Raw genomic sequence first — 18,217 nt, forward strand, 5'->3', positions numbered from 1 at the left:
ATGCTAGTGATTATGTACTGAGAATCTATTAAAATGATATACAGTTCTTTTTAGCTCCAGTTTATTGAGGTATAAAATTTATTCATTGTAATGTACATTTTACCAAATGTAAGTACTACACCAGTCAAGATGCAGACCATTTCTAGGCTGGGAGAGTCGCTTGCGCCTATGATCCCCGCATTTTGGGAGGTCGAGGCAGGAGGATCGCTTGAGCCCAGGTGTTTGAGACCAGCCTGGACAACAGAGCAAGTCCTCATCTGTACAAAAATACATTTTTAAAAATTAATTGGGCATGGTGGTACACACCTGTGGTCACCGCTACCAGGGAGACAGAAGTGGGAGAATTGCTTGAGCCCAGGAGGTCCAGTCCGGTGAGCAGTGAGAGAGTGAGATCCTGTCTCAAAAAAATAAAAAAAAAAGATACACACCATTTTTGTTACCCTAGAAAGTTCCCTTTGTTCTTTGCAGATAATCCCCTCCTTAAGGCCAGCACCAGGCAACCACTGATCTGCTTTCTGTCACCACAGATTAGTTTTGTGTGTATTAAGGTGTTTTTATTTGTTTTGTTTTTTTTCAATGAAAGCACATGGAATGTACTTTTGGTGTATGGCTTTCTTTTCCTCATCATCATGCTTTTGAGATTAATCCCTGCTGTTGTGGGTCAGTAATTTATTCTTCTTTAGCTGGTATGCTGGCTGCCAAGATCTTGCTCATCCTATCTGATCAGCATGTTGTCACCAGTGTCATCAATCAGTCTGACATTCTTTTTTTTTTTTTTGAGACACAGTCATGCTCTGTCATCAGGCTGGAGTGCTGTGATGTGATCTTGGCTCACTGCAACCTCCGCCTCCCAGGTTCAAGCGATTCTTTTGCTTCAGCCTCCCAAGTAGCTGGGACTACAGGTGCATGCCACCATATCCGGCTAATTTTTGTATTTTTAGTAGAGATGGGGTTTCACCATGTTAGCCAGGATGGTCTTGATCTCCTGACCTCGTGATCTGCCTGCCTCGGCCTCCCAAAGAGCTGGGATTACAGGCGTGAGCCACCATGCCCAGCCCAGTCTGACATTCTATGGGATGTTCAGGTGATCCAGATATCATTCAACTATATTATAACAAAGGGCAAGTGAGTTAATATAACCTGCCTAGACTGCCTACTTTCTTAACTTAGTCCTCTGGCTTTCCCACACATTCTGTGAGCTACCCAATATAGTCCTAAGAAATTGACTTTTTGCCTGAGTTTTAACCAGAGTCAGTTTGGATTATTTTTACTCCCAAATCCTGACTGATAAAAATGTTGGGTACCAGAGGTGGAATTATAGGCAAGAGATATTCAAGGAAATATGATCAATCTGGGATTGGTTATCTGACATAATTGGACATAAAAACAGTGAATGTCCCCATTAGCATTCAGAGTCAGAAATTTGGGAGTCATGAGCAAACATGGGTAAAAGAGAGAGAGATCCAGACATATGCAAGACCTAGTAGGCACAGTGACCCTGCCTACTGAAAAAGGTGTCCTCATCAGTGTTCTGGAGTCTGTCCCGACCAGATTGGTCTTTGTTCCTTTGGTAGAAAGAAAGCAGAAGTGAGAAAGGGGTAGAAATTTCTTGCACTCTATAATTTGCAAACTTATGTATGCAGATTTCCTTGCATATGTGTAATGAGCCAGAAAAAGTAGCATTCGGGAGCACATCTTTTGGAAAAATACTGTTTTGCCTCTGGCTTTTTAATCCTCACTACTGCTCTGTCACTGGCCCTGGGTTCTACCCATACCCTGGCTCTCATCAGCCCCCTGTCTTTGACCCATTTTTCTGCCTAGATTTCTAGTCCTATGGTTTTATTTTTTATATTTGCCCTTTGCTTCCATTTATTTATCACTGGACTTTATGCTAATATAGTGTGTTTTTGTAAATTGTTTCAAATCCTTTACAGAATGAGGGCTGGGTATAAATGAAAAATTGTGTGTAAATATAAATGTAATACAGCTATCCTCCTGTATCATATTGTCCTTGAAGGTCTAGATAATCTCAGTTCCAAACCATTTCCCCATCCAATGAGAAGGCTGTCACTTTTCTCAAGATTTCAGTGAAATGCTGGAAGCTCAGTTTTCTCCCAGTCACCCCTGGCTGCAGTTGTGAAGTGCCCATGTATTTGAGAAAACTTAGAAATGCACCTCACTTTTCTGCCCAACCTCTGCACTTGCATTTGGTTGGAGGAGTTGAGATAGTTGTCTTTTACTTCTGTCTGCTTTCATGGAGTGCTAAGAGCATCTCCCCTACTTTATAATGCATGGTGTTTCAGTTCTCTCTGGCCCCATGTCCAATCACTGAGCCTAACCCATCCAGCCCAGGCTCACTAAGGTGCATGGCCAGCCCTGGAGCCTGATTGAAGATTTGAAATGCCTGGTCTTCACTTGTCCTTCTCAGCCACCTCAGCAAGGGATAGGGACAAATATGGAGTTTACTTCCTCCTCATGAAGCCACCTTACCTCAAAACAACTTCGACTTGCTTGAGTTGAATGACCTTACAACCCTCTTTCCTTGGCAGGAAAAAGTGACCCCGTCTTCTGTAGCCTTGTGGGGCTGGCTTTGCTCCTCCTCCCTTGACTGAGGGACGTCATGGAGATTGGGTGGAGGGACAACTGTAGAGTTGGTGCACCTACGTCAGCTGGTTAGGCAATTTCACTTTTCTTTTCCTCTTTGGCTGAGCCCCGAGGGGCAGTTGGCAGCTTTACCTCAGAGCTGCAGGAAGGGACGGGGCAGTGAAAATCTAATCGGGTGTGATCCTAGGCCAAGCTCATGGCCCAGCGGGGCCAGCAGGGGCAGATGGCAAGTGGAGACAGCAATCTCAACTTCAGGTGGGTCATCGTCTCCTTTCCCGTCTGTCCTTCATCTCTGGTAGGGTTCCCGTTCATACTTGTTATTTAATGTCTACCCAGCTTCACTCTATAGGTATACAATAGAATTAGGTTACAAATAAATAACGAGGCAATCAGATTTTTTAAATTGCAGGGATTGGCTGTTGGAGAAACTCAAGGATGCCGTGACTCACATCATCTTCCTATTCTCTTACATCTGCAAATGGCTGGACTGGAGCCGTTTGAACATCATGCCCCTTCTGAGGCTTTGCTGTATGATTGGATGATTCCCCGTGACCTCTGAACCCTCTCATCTCCCCCAGGCCTCCTTTATCCCCACTCCAAAAGACAACTCTGTCTAAAAAAGATCTTTTTAGAAGAATTAAAATCCAAATGCCTGTCTGTTGTCACACCTGCCAGGCTGTGTAGTTGGGGACCAGCTCTGCTCTGAGCCCATCTATGTGGCTTTTAGCCCTAGAGTCAGTTCAGGATCTCTGAATACTTGGTAGGAGGAAGTGAAAGAGATGAGACCCAACAAAAAAGGCAGCAGGTGGAGAGTGAGTACTGCTTTTGCCTTTTCTGTTCTGGTATGTTTTACGTATCTGGTCAGAGAAGCCTGGAAATCATCTTTAAAAAATGTAAGACAAGACCAGCCTGACCAACATGGAGAAACCCTGTCTGTACTAAAAGTACAAAATTAGCTGGGTGTGGTGGCACATGCCTGTAATCCCAGCTACTCATGAGGCTGAGGCAGAATAATCGAGTGAACCAGGGAGGCGGAGGTTTTGGTGAGCTGAGATTGCGCCATTGCACTCCAGCCTGGGCAACAAGAGTGAAACTCCATCTCAAAAAACAAAAACAAAAACAAAAAACAAGAACGTCAATACAATCATTTCTTCTTATCTGTGGATTCTATATCCATGGATCTAACCAACCATGAATGCAAGATATGTTCTAAAAATTAAAAACATAAATAACAACAATAAAAAGTAATATAAAAACTTAAAATACAGTATAACTATTTGTATAGCATTTACATTGTATTAGGTATTATAAGTCTAGAGATGATTTAAAATATACAGGAGGATGTGCATGGGTTATATGCAAATACTATACCTTTTATATCAGGGACTTGAGCATCCATGGATTTTGATATCCGTGGAGGGTCCTGGAACCGATTCCCCCTGGATACCAAGGGATAACTGTACATTCTTGATAAAAATGTAAACAATGTATGGAATGTAAAAGTGTATGGAAACTTGTCTAATTGGGACTCTGTGCCAAGGCGACTTGGTACCGCCCCAAGAAAGCAAAAGCTGTTGGTATCATCAGCAGTAGTGGTGGCACCAGGCTGGTTTTCAGTGCCCAGTGCCACCACTCCTAGACAGGCATCCCAGTCGTCTTTCACTTGCTCTCTAGCGAAGGGAAGATGAGCCAGCGGAGCTCAAAGTCCAGCCACCATGGTCACCAAGCAGGAAGAAGATGGCACTGAGAGGTGACGATGGGGTAATGCTAACCTCAAAGAATGAGTCAGGAAGTGTTGCCTCTGCTCCTATTTTTGGAAGAAATTGGGGAAAATGATGTCATTTCTTCCTTAAATATCTGGTAGGATTACCTAGTGATACCACCTGGGCCTAGTACTTTCCTTTCTGGAGGGCTATTAATTATTGATTCAAATTTCTTTAATAGATATAGGCCTATTCAGACAACCTATCTCTTGTGCAAGTTTTGGTTAGTTTGCCTCTTAAAGAATTTGTTCATTTCATCTGTGACCAAATCTGTAGGTGTGGAGTCCATAGTTTTCTTTTATTACCTTTTCATTGTCCGTGGAATTCATAGTGATGACCCTTCTTTCATTCTGAGAATTTCTGTCTTCTCTATTTTTTTCTTTGTCAGCCTGGCTAGAAGTTTATTAATTAATTCTTTGAAAAGAATCAGCTTTTGGTTTCATTAAGTTTCTCAAATGTTTTCCTGTTTCAATTTCATTAATTTCCATTTTAATTATTATTATTTTTTTTTCTGCTTGCATCAGGCTTAAATGGCTCCTTTTTTTCTCTAGTTTCCTCAGATGAAAACTTGGATTATTGATTTAGATATTTCTTTTCTATTATATGCATTTAATGCTATGCATTTCCTTCTAAGTGCTGCTTTTGTTGCATCCCATTCATTTTAAGAAGTTGTTTTCCTTTTCGTTTAAAATATTTTTAAATTTATTTTGAGACTTCTTATTTAACCCTAGAACTGTGCTGGTTAATCTGGAAATATTTTGGAATTTTCCAGCTATTTTTCTCTTACTGATTTCTAGTTTATGGTCTGAGAACAAACTTTTATGATTTCTATTCTTTTAGATTTGTTAAGGTATGTTTTATGGCCCAAAATGAGGTACATCTTGGCAAATATTCTGTGTGAGCTTAAAAAGTACATGCATTCTGCTATTGTTAAATGGAGTATCATATAAACGTCAGTTAGATCAAGTTGATTGCTATTGCTGTTCAGGTCAACTATATCCTTACTGATTTTCTGCCTGTGTGATATGTCGATTAATAAAAAAGAAGTGTTGAAGCCTTCAACAATAGTAGTGAATTTGTCTATTTCTCTTTATAGTTCTATCAGTTTTTGCCTCATATGTTTTACCATTAGTTTGCTAGTTGCATACACATTAAGGATTGTGTACCTTCTTGAAGAATTGACCCTTTTATCATAATGTAATGCCCCTCTTTAATCCCTGACGATTTTCCTTGTTCTGAAGCTGCTTTGTCTGAAATTGATATAGTTACTATAACTTTTCTTTGATTTGTGTTGGCATGGTGTATCTTGTTCCATCCCTTTATTTTTAACCTATCTTGTTTTATGTATTTACAATGACTTTCTTATAGACAACATATAGTTGGGTGTTTTGTGTTTTTATGTACTCTGTTGATCTCTTGTCTTTTAATTGGTGTTTTAGACCATTGGCATTAAAATGGTTATTAATGTAGTTAGATTAATATCTATCACATTTGTGAATGTTTCATTGTACCTATCATTTTCATCTTTTCTTCCTTTTTTCCTGCCTTTTCTGGTTTAATTGAGCATTTTATGATTCTATTTTCTCTCCTTTCTTAGCATATCAATTATACTTCTTTTAAAACGTTTTTAGTGGTTCCCTGAAGTTTGTAATATATATTTACAGCAAATCATGTCCATTTTAATTACGCTCTATCACTTAATGTGTAGAGAATACACCAAGCAACTGAACATCCCAAATTCTGTCCTCCTGTTCTTTTTAACATTGTGAAATGATTGACAATGTTAAAAAGAACAGGAAGGCTTCTAGTCATTCCACTTATTTATGTCCCGTAACCAGTCAAAATGTTGTTGATATGATTAATTTGAACAAACAGTTTCATTTTAGGTCAAGTTGGAGTAGGAAAAATGAAAACATTTTACTATATCTGCATTTATTTCTTCTCTGATGCTCTTTCTTTCTCTATGTAAATCTGAGTTTCTGGCCCATATCATTTTCCCTTTGCATGAAGAAATTCTTTTACCATTTTCACACGGGGTAGGCTTTCTGACAATGAATTCCCTCAGTTTTTGTTTATTTGAGACAATCTTGATTTCTACTTTACTTGGAAGGTTAATTTCACAGGATGTAGAAGTCCACATAGGCTTTTTTTTTCTTTCATCACTTTAAATATTTCTTTCTACTTTCTTTGCTTGCATGGTTTTTAATGAGAAATCTGATGTAATTTTATCCTTCTTTCACAGGTAAGGGTTGGTTGGTTGTTTTTTTTCCACCCACCCCCTGGCTTTTTTCAATATTTTCTCTGTCTTTTGTATACTGCAGTTTGAATATAAAATTGTGATTGCCAAACTAGACTCTTCTTGTCCGCTGCCCAGAAAAGCCACACACTGCGAATAGTAGGAGTTGCAGGAGAGAAAGAATTTAACAATCGCAGGGCCAGACAAGCCGGAGATGTTTCTCAAGTCCATCTCCCCAAGAATTTGGAGACGAGGCTTTTTAAAGGATAGTTTGGCAGACAGGGGCTGGGGAACAGGGAAATGCTGATTGCTTAGGTTGGGAATGAAATCACTGGGGGTTGAAGTGATGTTCCTGTGCTGAGTGGGTGGGGGTCACAGGACCTAGTTACCAATCTTGCGGTATTGGCTGGTCCATTAGAATGCAAGGTCTGAAAAATGCCTCAAACACCAGTCTTAGGCTTTACAATACTGAAGTTATCTATAGGAGCAACTGGAGTGGTTATGACTCTTGTGACCTCCAGCTACATGACTCCTGAACCATAATTCTAATCTTGTAGCCAATTTGTTAGTTTTACAAAAGTGGTTTTGGTCCCAGAGCAAGGAGGGGGTAAGTTTTGGGAAGGGATTGTTATAATCTTTGTTTTAAAGTTAAACTATAAACTAAATACTTCTCATTGTTAGCTTGGTGTACACCCAGGAGTGAGCAAGGACAGTTTGTGAAGTTAGAAGCAAGATGGAGTCAGTTAATTTAGATTTCTCTCACTGTCATAATTTTTGCAAAGGTGGTTTCAATATGTCTAAATCTAGATCATTGGATATTTATGCCGCTTGCTGTTTGATGAGCTTCCTGAATCTGTGGTTTGTTGTTTGTCATTACTTTTGGAAAATTCTTGTCTATCACTACTTGATTATTTCTTCTGCTCTATTTTCTCTTTCTTCTCCTTCTCATATTCCAGTTACATACTTGTCACACTTTATGAAATTACCATTCTTGGATATTGTGTTTTATTTTGTTTTTCCTCTTTTTTTCTCTTTACATTTCAATTTGAGAAGTCCCTCTTGACATATCTTCAATTCACTGATTCTTTCCTTGGCCATGTCCAGGCTACTGATGAACCCATCAAAGGCATTCTTCATTTCTGTTTCATTGTTTTTTATTTCTAGCATTTCATTTTTCATTATGTCTTTGAGTTGTCATCTTTCTGCCCACTTAACCATCTGTTCATGCGTATTGTCTGCTTTTTTTTAGAACCCTTAAGATATTAATTAACCATAGTTATTTTAAATTTCTGTCTAAAAACTGGAAAATCCATCATATCTGAGTCAGGTTTTGATGATTACTTTGTCTTTTCACACTGTGTTACTTCGTGCCTTTTGGTATGTCTTATAATTTTTTTTTAAAGTCAGACATGATAAGTCAGGTAATAGGAACGGAGGCAAATAAGCCTTCAATGTGAGGTTTTATATTAATATGGGTAGGAAATGGGCCATATCTAATGTTTATTCTAGCTGTAGGTGGCAGAGGTGTCAAATTCCCCTAGCATTCTTGTTTTTCTTTCCCCTGCTTTCTCTGGGTTTCTCTGAGAACTCCTTTTTAAATAGTCTGTTTCTTGCAGCTCTTCCAGCTATAATCTGCTGTTATTATACAGGAACCCTGTTGATGGAATGGTAACATGTCAGGAGGGAGGTGGTCTATAATCTTATGATTACATCTCGATCTTTTAATAGAACTGCACCTTGGACTGTTACTTTCAAAATAATTTCTCCCTCCACCCTTTTTTAAAAAATTTTTTGAGATGGTGTCTCACTTTGTTGCCCAGGCTGTAGTGCAGTGGCATGGTCTTGGCTCACTGCAACTTCCGCCTCCTAGGTTCAAGCAATTCTCCTGCCTCTGCCTCCTGAGTAGCAGAGATTACAGGTGCCTGCCACCATGCCCAGCTAATTTTCTTTTGTGTTTTTACTAGAGATGGGGTTTCACCATGTTGGCCAGGCTGGTCTCAAACTCCTGGCCTTGTGATCTGCCCATCTCAGTCTCCCAAAGCGCTGGGATTACAGACGTGAGTCACCGTGCCCGGCCTCACCCTCCACCCTTTTTAGAAGTGACAGGATGTCCAGAAGAGGCTAGATTTTGGTAGTCACCCTTCCCCTAGAATGGTTAAAGAAAGCATTTTCCCTATTTGTTATGGAGAATGCTTTGGTTTTTTAAAAAACTTTTCTTTTCCCTCCTCCTGTCAGAAGGATGAAGAGATTTTTCTTGGGGTTTCTGGAGGTAAAGTCCACAAAAGGTTGGGGGCCTGCCATAAGATGATGACCCCCAGGAGTTTCCCACACTCGCTCATGCTGCTCCACACTCAGCCTCTAGCAATTCATCAGACATAACATTGATGTGTTCCTCCCAGCCTATGACTCCAGTACCTTCTGCCTCAGGTAGTTGATCTTGGCCAATTCTCTGGATTTGCCTGTATCTGCAGATTTTGGGGCAGTTTGCCTTGTGACTTCAGTTCTTTGAGAGACAGAAGAAAAGTTGTTAATTCATATTTTGTTCAGCTGGATTTTTGTTGTTGTTGTGAGGATGGAAGCAATGACTTCCAATGTCCTTGTGTGTTGAAGCTAAAATCAGTGAGTCTAGTGAACTTTTACATTTTTGAAGTTTAGACTTTTTCCTTAAGACAAACTTTCTTTTTGTTTAAAATTTTGGTTTTATTATAGTATTATCTTACAGCCAAAGCATATAACCTGTTCAATTTCTCTTCATTATTATTTATTGAAATTACTTCAGGGCCAAATACATGGTATGACCTTTTGTGTTTAACGCAGAGTTATTAAAAAATCAATTTTGCCAGTTTTTAAAACTTACATTTTATGTATCTTTGTTCTTTTACTTTTATCTACTTGAGAAGTTAAGAATTGGAAGTAAAATGTTTTTTAACAGCCATGAAAGATTTTCCCACTGGTAATCTTTAATCTTGCTTTTTAAATGTGAGTATTGAGAATTTTACCTTCTTTCTCATTTGTATTTGCTTAATGAAACTTGCCTATCTTTTGACTGTTAACATTTTTAATGTTACTGTATCTCTGTTGTGTCTCTTGTAGTTAGATTCTATTTTGACCATTTATAATTTAAGATGGTAACTTAATCTGTTTTAAATATCTTGTTGCTTATGGATTTTTTATTTTTATATTTTATGCCTCTTTATTTTCTATAAGAAAAAGAGCGTGTTTTTCTTTCTCATTATTTTGTAAAGTTTATAGCCTCATTTTGACTCTATTCGTTACACTTGGGTTTCTAATTAATTCTTTAATGTATATTTCTCTAACTGAGAGCATCAAATTTATAACTGTATCATTTGAATTTTTATTTGAAATAAGTTATTTAACTCAATTTTTTACTTGTCCTCACTCAATTTAAAAAAACTTTACCAAGTATCGCACCACTGCACTCTAGCCTAGGTGACAGAATGAGATTCCGTCTCAAAACGAAACAACAAAAAAACTTTAAAATAGAATCTAAAGCTTAAGATTGAAATTGCTATAGTTTTATTATATGCAGTATATATCCTGTCTTTTTAGAACAGTGCTTCTCAAATATTTGGATTCAGGATATTTTTGTATTTTTTAAAATTATTGAGAACCCCAAAGAATTGGCTTTTGTTTATTGGGTTATATCTGTTGCTATTTGCCATATTAGAAATTAAAACTTTGAACACTTAAAATATGTATTTATTCATTTAGAAATAATAGTAGTCAATTTATTACCCGCGAATATAAGTGATGTATTTTTATGAAAAATAATAGAACTTTTCAAAATAGAAATAAATTAGCCAGAGGATTAGCATTGCTTTACATTTTTATGCATCTTTTCAATATCAGTAGAAGGCAGCTAGACTCTCCTATCTGCTTCTGCGTTCAATCTGTTGTAACATCACAGGACATTTAGCCTCTGAAAAATTTCATTGTATGTTCATGAAAAAATGAGAAAGAAAAAGGGAAAATAATACGTTATTATGAGAACAGTTTTACCTTGGTGACACCTGAAAGGGTCTTGCACAATCGTTGGGGGTCTCTAAACCCCACTTTGAGAATTACTGTTCTAAGATAATTTATAAATTTGAGACATCAGGATTTTAGCTGGTTTTTAGTGATGCTTTCAGTTCCTTTACAACAAGGCTTTACTGATACTGATTTCTTGATTCTGTTAATTGTAGGACATCATCAAATAATTTGTCCCACACAGTGTCAGGAAAAATGGAGTAGGGCGCTCTATAGGAACAAACAACTCCCAAATCTCAACGGGTCACCAGGCCTCTGCTCAGAGGACCCTCATCCTGGACTCTGTCTCTGGCTGAGGAGCAGCCACCCCATCTGAAATGACAGTCACTGTGGTAGAGGAACAGAGAGCGTGCCTAACCAGGTGCTGGCTCTGAGCTCTTCTGCTGGGGTGATTCCCATTGCTCCAAAGGAGGTACAATCTTACCTTGGCCCAGAAGAAAAGAACATTGAAAAATGTGTGACCAACACAGAAGGTGCATGAGCAAAATATTTTTTGAGTCCTTGTCTAAGTATTGATTCTGCCCTCATCCATGAATCACTGAACAAGGTATATCTTTCCATTTTAATTTTTTTGGACCCATTCTTAAGAATTGGATGGGTATACACTTTTTTTTTAGTAGTTTCCTCTTACTTCTAGGTTTATAGGCTCGTATCATTATTTTAGACATTTAGCTTTTCAAATTTACCTATTTTTCCCTTTAGGGCTTTTCCCCATTTGGGGAAATTCTCCCTCCTTTATCTTATAAGAATTTTAGTTCCCTTTTTAAAAATTTCACAATCATTTTGAATTTCCAAGGTCTCTGTTTTATTTTCCGGTTGTTTCTTTTCTGCATGGAATTTTTGGTACAATATATTCTCATTCTGTATGATAATATTTGTTGTTTAGAAAGTCTCTTTTGTTCCCGGAAACATCCCTATTTCTGCTAGGGTACTTTTTTGCCTTTTGCTTATCTTGGTTTTACTCCTTAATGTTGTAGGTTTCCACACATGCTGTGGTCTGCTGTAGTCCGTTCATGCTTACCAGCAAGATGCTGAAAAGCAAACTTGAAACTCCATTTAATGAGATGGGCTTGCAAGTTTGTGGGCTTCACTGAGCAAATACCAAATGCCTGAAGGTAAAGTCCTTTCCTCTGAGTCATTTATATTTTTCTTAAGAAGAAACCTCCAGTCTTCTGCCTGATTGTGGGTGTTCTGTGTCGCAGAGCAAACTGTTTTTAATTTTGCCTCTGGAACAATCTCTTGATTTTCATCTCTGCATCTCCTTCTCAACCACCACTGCATCTCTGGGAGGCTGCAGAACATGCTGGATCCTTTTCTGACCTCAGGAACCATCCTCCACCTTCAATAGCAATGAGTACTCCTCTGACCGTTTTTTCTCTGTCATATTTAGGTAAAAATTTCTCATCTAATTCCTTTCTCTTCATCATTGTGACTTTAATTCCTTTACTATCATTTTAGGAGACATTCTAGTGAGAGAGGAGAAAAACAGTTGTCATTAATTAACCATTTTAAACCAGAAGTCTTTTTCTTTTTTCAAAGAATTCAACGGATAAATGGTGCATGTTTGGGGAATGGGAAATCTTAGTGATCCTCTATTCTATCCTGATGCATGTTTGAGGAATGGAAAGTCTCAATGACCCTTTCATTGTAGGATAAAAAAAATTCTGTAAGTCTTCATACCGTTTAAAAATACAGATAAATATGTTAAGGCCTATTAGCAATGAGAACAATTTAGCAAGTAAGAATCAGAACTACAAACTTTTGTGAGTAAAAATTAGTTTCCCAGGCACAGCCTTAATGTCTGAAATCCAGAGGTCTCCAAGTGTAGACAGATCAATGTGTCCTAGTTTTGCATATTCACACAAATCTCCATGTTGGACCAGAGAAAGAGTCATTTTCTTGTGACTATTCTTTTTTTTTTTTTTGAGACGGAGTCTCACTCTGTCGCCCAGACTGGAGTGGAGTGGCGCGATCTCGGCTCACTGCAAGCTCCGCCTCCTGGGCTCACGCCATTCTCCTGGCTCAGCCTCCCGAGTAGCTGGGACTACAGGTGCCCGCCACCACGCCTGGCTAATTTTTTGTATTTTTAGTAGAGACGGGGTTTCACCATGTTAGCCAGGATGGTCTCCATCTCCTGACTTCATGATCCGCCTGCCTCGGCCTCCCAAAGTGCTGGAATTACAGGCGTGAGCTACGTGTCCAGCCTTATTGTGACTATTCTTAATCAAATCTTACCAGATGAGAGTCTTTGAACCAATTTTGTGATGGAGAATGCCACCCTCCCTCTACAGTTACAGATGGAGGCGATACATCTCCTTTATGACTCCCAAGATTTCCTCTCTTTGTTGTTAACTAAGAAGACTTGCAGTTCAGTGTTGAGTTCTGTAATATCTCAGCCAGATTTTTATTTCTTTCTCTGTAAGTTAAAGTTCTCCAGAGAAACAGAACCAATAGGATGTGTATATATAGAGAAAGAGATTTGTTAAAAGGAATTGGCTCTTGCAATTATGAAGGCTGACAAGTCCAAAATCTGTAGTGTGGGCCTGCTGGTTGGAGACCCAGGAGAGCTGATGGTGCACCTCCAGTCTGAATGCAGTCTACTAGAGGATTCTTACTTTCTCGGGAACACTGGTCTTTTGGTTCTATTCAGGCTTTCAGTTGGTTGGACAAGCCCCACCCACATGATGGAAGGCAATCTGCCCTACTCCAAATTCACCAATTTAAATGTTAATCTTTTCCAAAAAACCCATCCAAGTTGGCATATAAAATTAATTACCACAGCATCATGTCAATTCCTATAAAGATTTTGACATCTTTTAATTATGTATTTTCCCTAGAAAGTTCAGGTGAAGGTCTCTTTATAATAGTTTGATTGGAACAGGGCAAGCCTTTTTACTTCTATGCACAGGTCTTTTTTTTTATTATTATACTTTAAGTTCTAGGGTACGTGTGCACAACATGCAGGTTTATTACATATGTATACATGTGCCATGTTGGTGTGCTGCACCCATTAACTCATCATTTACATTAGGTAAATCTCCTAATGCTAACCCTCCCCCTCCTCCCACCCCACAACAGGCCCCGGCGTGTGATGTTCCCCTTCCTGTGTCCAAGTGTTCTCATTGCTCAATTCCCAGCATGTGAGAACAAAAGACATGAACTAATCCATTTTTATGGCTGCATAGTATTCCATGGTGTATATGTGCCACATTTTCTTAATCCAGTCTGTCATTGATGGACATTTGGGTTGGTTCCAAGTCTTTGCTATTGTGAATAGTGCCACAATAAACACACGTGTGCATGTGTCTTTATAGCAGCATGATTTATAATTATTTGGGTATATACCCAGTAATGGGATGGCTAGGTCAAATGGTATCTCTAGTTCTAGATCCTTGAGGAATCGCCACACTGTCTTCCACAATGGTTGAACTAGTTTACGGTCCCACCAACAGTGTAAAAGTGTTCCTGTTTCTCCACATCCTCTCCAGCACCTGTTGTTTCCTGACTTTTTAATGATCGTCATTCTAACTGGTATGAGATGGTATCTCATTGTGGTTTTGATTTATATTTCTCTAATGGTCAGTGTTGATGAGCATTTTTTCATGTGTCTGTTGGCTGCATAAATGTCTTCTTTTGGGAAGTGTCTGTTCATATCCTTTGCCCACTTTTTGATGGGATTGTTTGCTTTTTTCTTGTAAACTTGTTTGGGTTCTTTGTAGGTTCTGGATATTAGCCCTTTGTCAGATGAGTAGATTGTAAAAATTTTATCCCATTCTGTAGGTTGCCTGTTCACTCTGATGGTAGTTTCTTTTGCTGTGCAGAAGCTCTTTAGTTTAATTAGATCCCATTTGTCAATTTTGTCTTTTGTTGCTATTGCTTTTGGTATTTTAGACATGAAGTCCTTGCCCATGCCCATGTCCTGAATGGTATTGCCTAGGATTTCTTCTAGGATTTTTATGGTTTTAGGTCTAACATTTAAGTCTTTAATAAGTTCACTATTTTCATCTTTTCTACCTTAATTTTTCCCCAAATAAATAAATTCCATTCATTCTGATCTCCCCACAAGAAAGCCTATTTTACATATGTTGGCTCTCCATTGGCCATCCTTCATGTCTAAAATCTTCTAGCCACCACAAACCTCTTGGAAACTCAGTATCTATTTCCACGTTGTATCTTTGTTTCTTAGGATGGTCACAGATATCCAGAATGCAGAGGATCAGAACCTGCAGGAGCAGGTTTTCCCTGAGCCCATTTTCAGGTTCTTCAGAGAACACAAGGTAGAGATTGCAAGTGCAATAACAAGACCATTTCCTTTCCTTATGGGCCTCCGAGACCGCTCCTTCATCTCTGAGCAGATGTATGAAGTAAGTAAGAATTTCCAAATGATGGTAAACCAGGTCCCTACTCAATTATGCCAGACTTCAAGATGCAATGAACAGGCTAAAAGGCCTCCTGTGAATGGGGACCTTCACCATCCTGTAGGTTAGGAGGTGACAGGAGAAGCAGGCATCACAGAAAACCTCCCTTCTTCTGTAGTGAATGTTGGGGGAGGGCCACAGTGAGGGAGGTGGGGCAGCAGAGAGAATGGAATGCTGTATGGGTGCAGATCATCCTAGGTGCATGTATAAAATCTACTAATGGTAGCCATAATTAAAGTAAATATATATAAGTGAACTAGGCAGCGTTTCATTCCAAAGCCTACTTATTTGAAACACTTGAAACAGAGATTTTTTGAAACTCACAGGGAAGTTGTGTCACGTTAGGTTACATTTGGAAGCAGATGCTTGCTACTGTCTCTCCAAATCATTGTTTGATCTTTGGACATTTCTAGAGCCCTAGAATGCAAGTTAATGTTAGCAGTGGATGCCTTTAGGGATACTGAGGACAAGCCTTCTTCTTGTCTTTGTGAATTTTCTGTGCCCTTTGGTCAGGAGTCACAGTAGGGGGCTGGTTGATTGGTTTCCTGGAGCTCTGTCAGGCCAGGCCAATCCTAGTAGTGGTTATCATCCACAAAACAGAACAGCCTTGTTAAGGCCACTCCTGAAATTACCTGGCCAGGCTCTAAAGCCACACACAACATTCAACTTTGAACCCACATTTATTATTTAAAATTACTCTCTCCTCTTAAGTGTACAACAATGTCAGAGAGTCAGGTTCAAAAAATTAAGGGTGTATTTTTATGGTGGAGGACATTTAAGAAGTCATCCAAATATATGCAGAATTCTAGCATTTCACAAGAGAACAGATGTTCTATCTACCACCTAAGAGTCTTTGGGAACCCATAAATCTCTAGCTACATAATTCTCCATTTAATGTTTTTAAGCATTTTCAAGAAGCTTTTAGAAACCTGGTCCCAGTGACAAGAGTGATGTATTGTGTACTCAGTGAACTGGAGAAGACGTTTGGCTGGTCACATCTGGAAGCATTGTTCAGCAGGATTAACCTGATGGCCTATCCTGATTTAAACGAGATTTATAGAAGCTTCCAAAATGGTAACTATAGCTCTCAACAGCTTTGGGGGATTCAAGCCCATTTCATTCATTAATTCATTCATTCACTCTTCATTCATATTTGACAAATGTTTGACTGAGTGACTATTACATGCCAAGCCCAGGGGGAATATAATGATGAAAAAACACACATGTCCCGTGTCCTTATGGAGTTTACATATAGTGGGAGTGACAGATGTTAACCAAGTAATCCTGCAAATGGTTGCTCAGCCAGGATTTGATTTTGATGCTGTAAAACGTAGGGTTGAAGTCTCCATTTTTTTCAAGGAAGACATGAGTGATGCCTTTTCATAGGAAAGGAGGAAACCCTCTCTGATATTTGCAGATACATTCAAAGATAAAACAATTTTCTTTGTATTAGAAAATTTATCATTCAATGCAGTCCTGTGTCAACTTGTTTCTCCAAACAAAGACTGGAGAAGTCACGAAGAGAGCCCAGTACATACTGATACGCTGAGGAGGAGTTGCATATGAAAGCTATGAAGACAGAAAAGGGGGTTGGTGGGGGCCTTTCAGAACCATGTGGTTGAATTGCAGAGTGTGGGTGGGAGGGTTTGGGAGCTGATTCTGGAGAAAGAACTTGGAGTGGATTCTGGAGGGCTTGACACCCTGTGCTAAGGAATCTGGAGTTTAGTTTTTGGAAAATGAAGAAGCAATAACGGGCATTTAAACAGGGGAAAAGTAAAAGAAGTCAGTATGAAGAATGGGATGTGTTGATTTGTGAATACTATACCTTGATTCAAAAAAGAGGTATCTCGTTTTCATATTATGGTACATCCAAGTCAGAGAAAGGTCTAGAGGAAATCAAATACTGTGCATGCCTCTTTTGGTATCCACGAGGGATTGGTTTCAGGAATACCCACCACCCTCAGTCCTGGATGCTCAAGTCCCTTATATGAAATGGCATAGTATTTGTGTATAACCTATGCACATGCACCAGTATACTTTAAATCATCTCTAGATTACAATACCTAATATAATGTAAATGCTATGTAAATAGTTGTTAAATTTGTATTGTTATTTTATTTATTTATTTTTTGAGATGGAGTTCACTCTATCGCCCAGGCTGGAGTGCCGTGGCATGATCTTGGCTACTGCAACCCCCATCTCCTGGGTTCAAGTGATTTTCCTGCCTCAGCCTTCTGAGTAGCTGAGATTACAGTCACCCACCACCACACCTGGCTAATTTTTTTGTATTTTTGATAGAGATGGGGTTTCACCATGTTGGCAAGGCTGGTCTTGATTCCCTGACCTCAGGTGATCTGCCTGCCTTGGCTTCCCCAAATGCTGGGATTATAGACATGAGCCACCATGCCTGGCCTTTTATTATTTTAAATTTTTTTCCATATTTTCAATCTGAGGTTGGGTGAATCCACGGATCCCAAGCCAACTGTATCTAGGCACAAATTTTGAGTCAATATTTGTATTTTAACCAGGGTGTTCCAGGCTGTGGCAATGAAGGGAATGATGTTACTTCTACTGCCCACATCTCAGGGGCTCTGATTCTCTCTGTGGCCTGTGAGGATCCCCCAGGCCCCAGCATCCACATCTCATATGTTAGTATCTGGCACTTCCTGTGTTTGGGTGAGGCACCTGAGGCTCACCACTGCCCACTGCCTCAGACTATGAGTAGAAATTGGAGAAATGGGCAGAAGTAGAATGAATTGTAAAAAGATTGAAAAAAAAAAAAAGAAAAAATAAACCTCTGCTTATACTACACAACATCCACAAAAAATAATTCAAGTTGGATCACAAATCTAGAAGTTAACACTACAAGTATAGACAGTGTCTTTGCAAACTGAGAGTAGGCAGTAATTTGCTATGCAGGACACACAAAAAAAACATGGATCATAAAAGAAAAACTTGGTAAGTTAGGTGTCACCAAATTAAAAACTACGCATCCAAAGTCACCATTAAGAAAAGGAAAAAACAGGCCGGGCGCGGTGGCTCAAGACTGTAATCCCAGCACTTTGGGAGGCCGAGATGGGCGGATCACAAGGTCAGGAGATCGAGACCATACTGGCTAACACGGTGAAACCCCGTCTCTACTAAAA

The 18,217-nt window shown here is 39.2% G+C and overlaps 2 protein-coding genes across 6 annotated transcripts in view; one reads left to right on the forward strand and one right to left on the reverse strand.

The window, feature by feature from the left end:
* SP110 (SP110 nuclear body protein) overlaps positions 1-2,685 on the reverse strand; it is a 45,770-nt gene extending 43,085 nt beyond the window's left edge. Inside the window, exon 1 of the mRNA XM_011951977.1 lies at positions 2,491-2,685. The gene's annotated coding sequence lies outside the window, so the exon portion shown is untranslated. The remainder of the gene's footprint in view (positions 1-2,490) is intronic.
* Positions 2,685-18,217, forward strand: part of SP140 (SP140 nuclear body protein) — a 76,759-nt gene continuing 61,226 nt past the window's right edge. For 4 of the 5 annotated variants that reach the window (XM_011951971.1, XM_011951972.1, XM_011951973.1 and 1 more), the window contains exons 1-3: positions 2,685-2,859; positions 14,840-15,017; positions 15,977-16,145. In XM_011951971.1, the coding sequence (XP_011807361.1) occupies positions 2,801-2,859; positions 14,840-15,017; positions 15,977-16,145 (406 nt within the window). In that variant the 5' untranslated portion in view covers positions 2,685-2,800. Of the gene's footprint in view, positions 2,860-14,839; positions 15,018-15,976; positions 16,146-16,524; positions 16,839-18,217 lie in introns of those variants that run through there. The other variant, XM_011951976.1, reaches the window with a different exon arrangement.

Source organism: Colobus angolensis, unplaced genomic scaffold (assembly GCF_000951035.1).
Source record: "Colobus angolensis palliatus isolate OR3802 unplaced genomic scaffold, Cang.pa_1.0 Scaffold33, whole genome shotgun sequence".
NCBI classification, from domain to species: Eukaryota; Metazoa; Chordata; class Mammalia; order Primates; family Cercopithecidae; genus Colobus; species Colobus angolensis.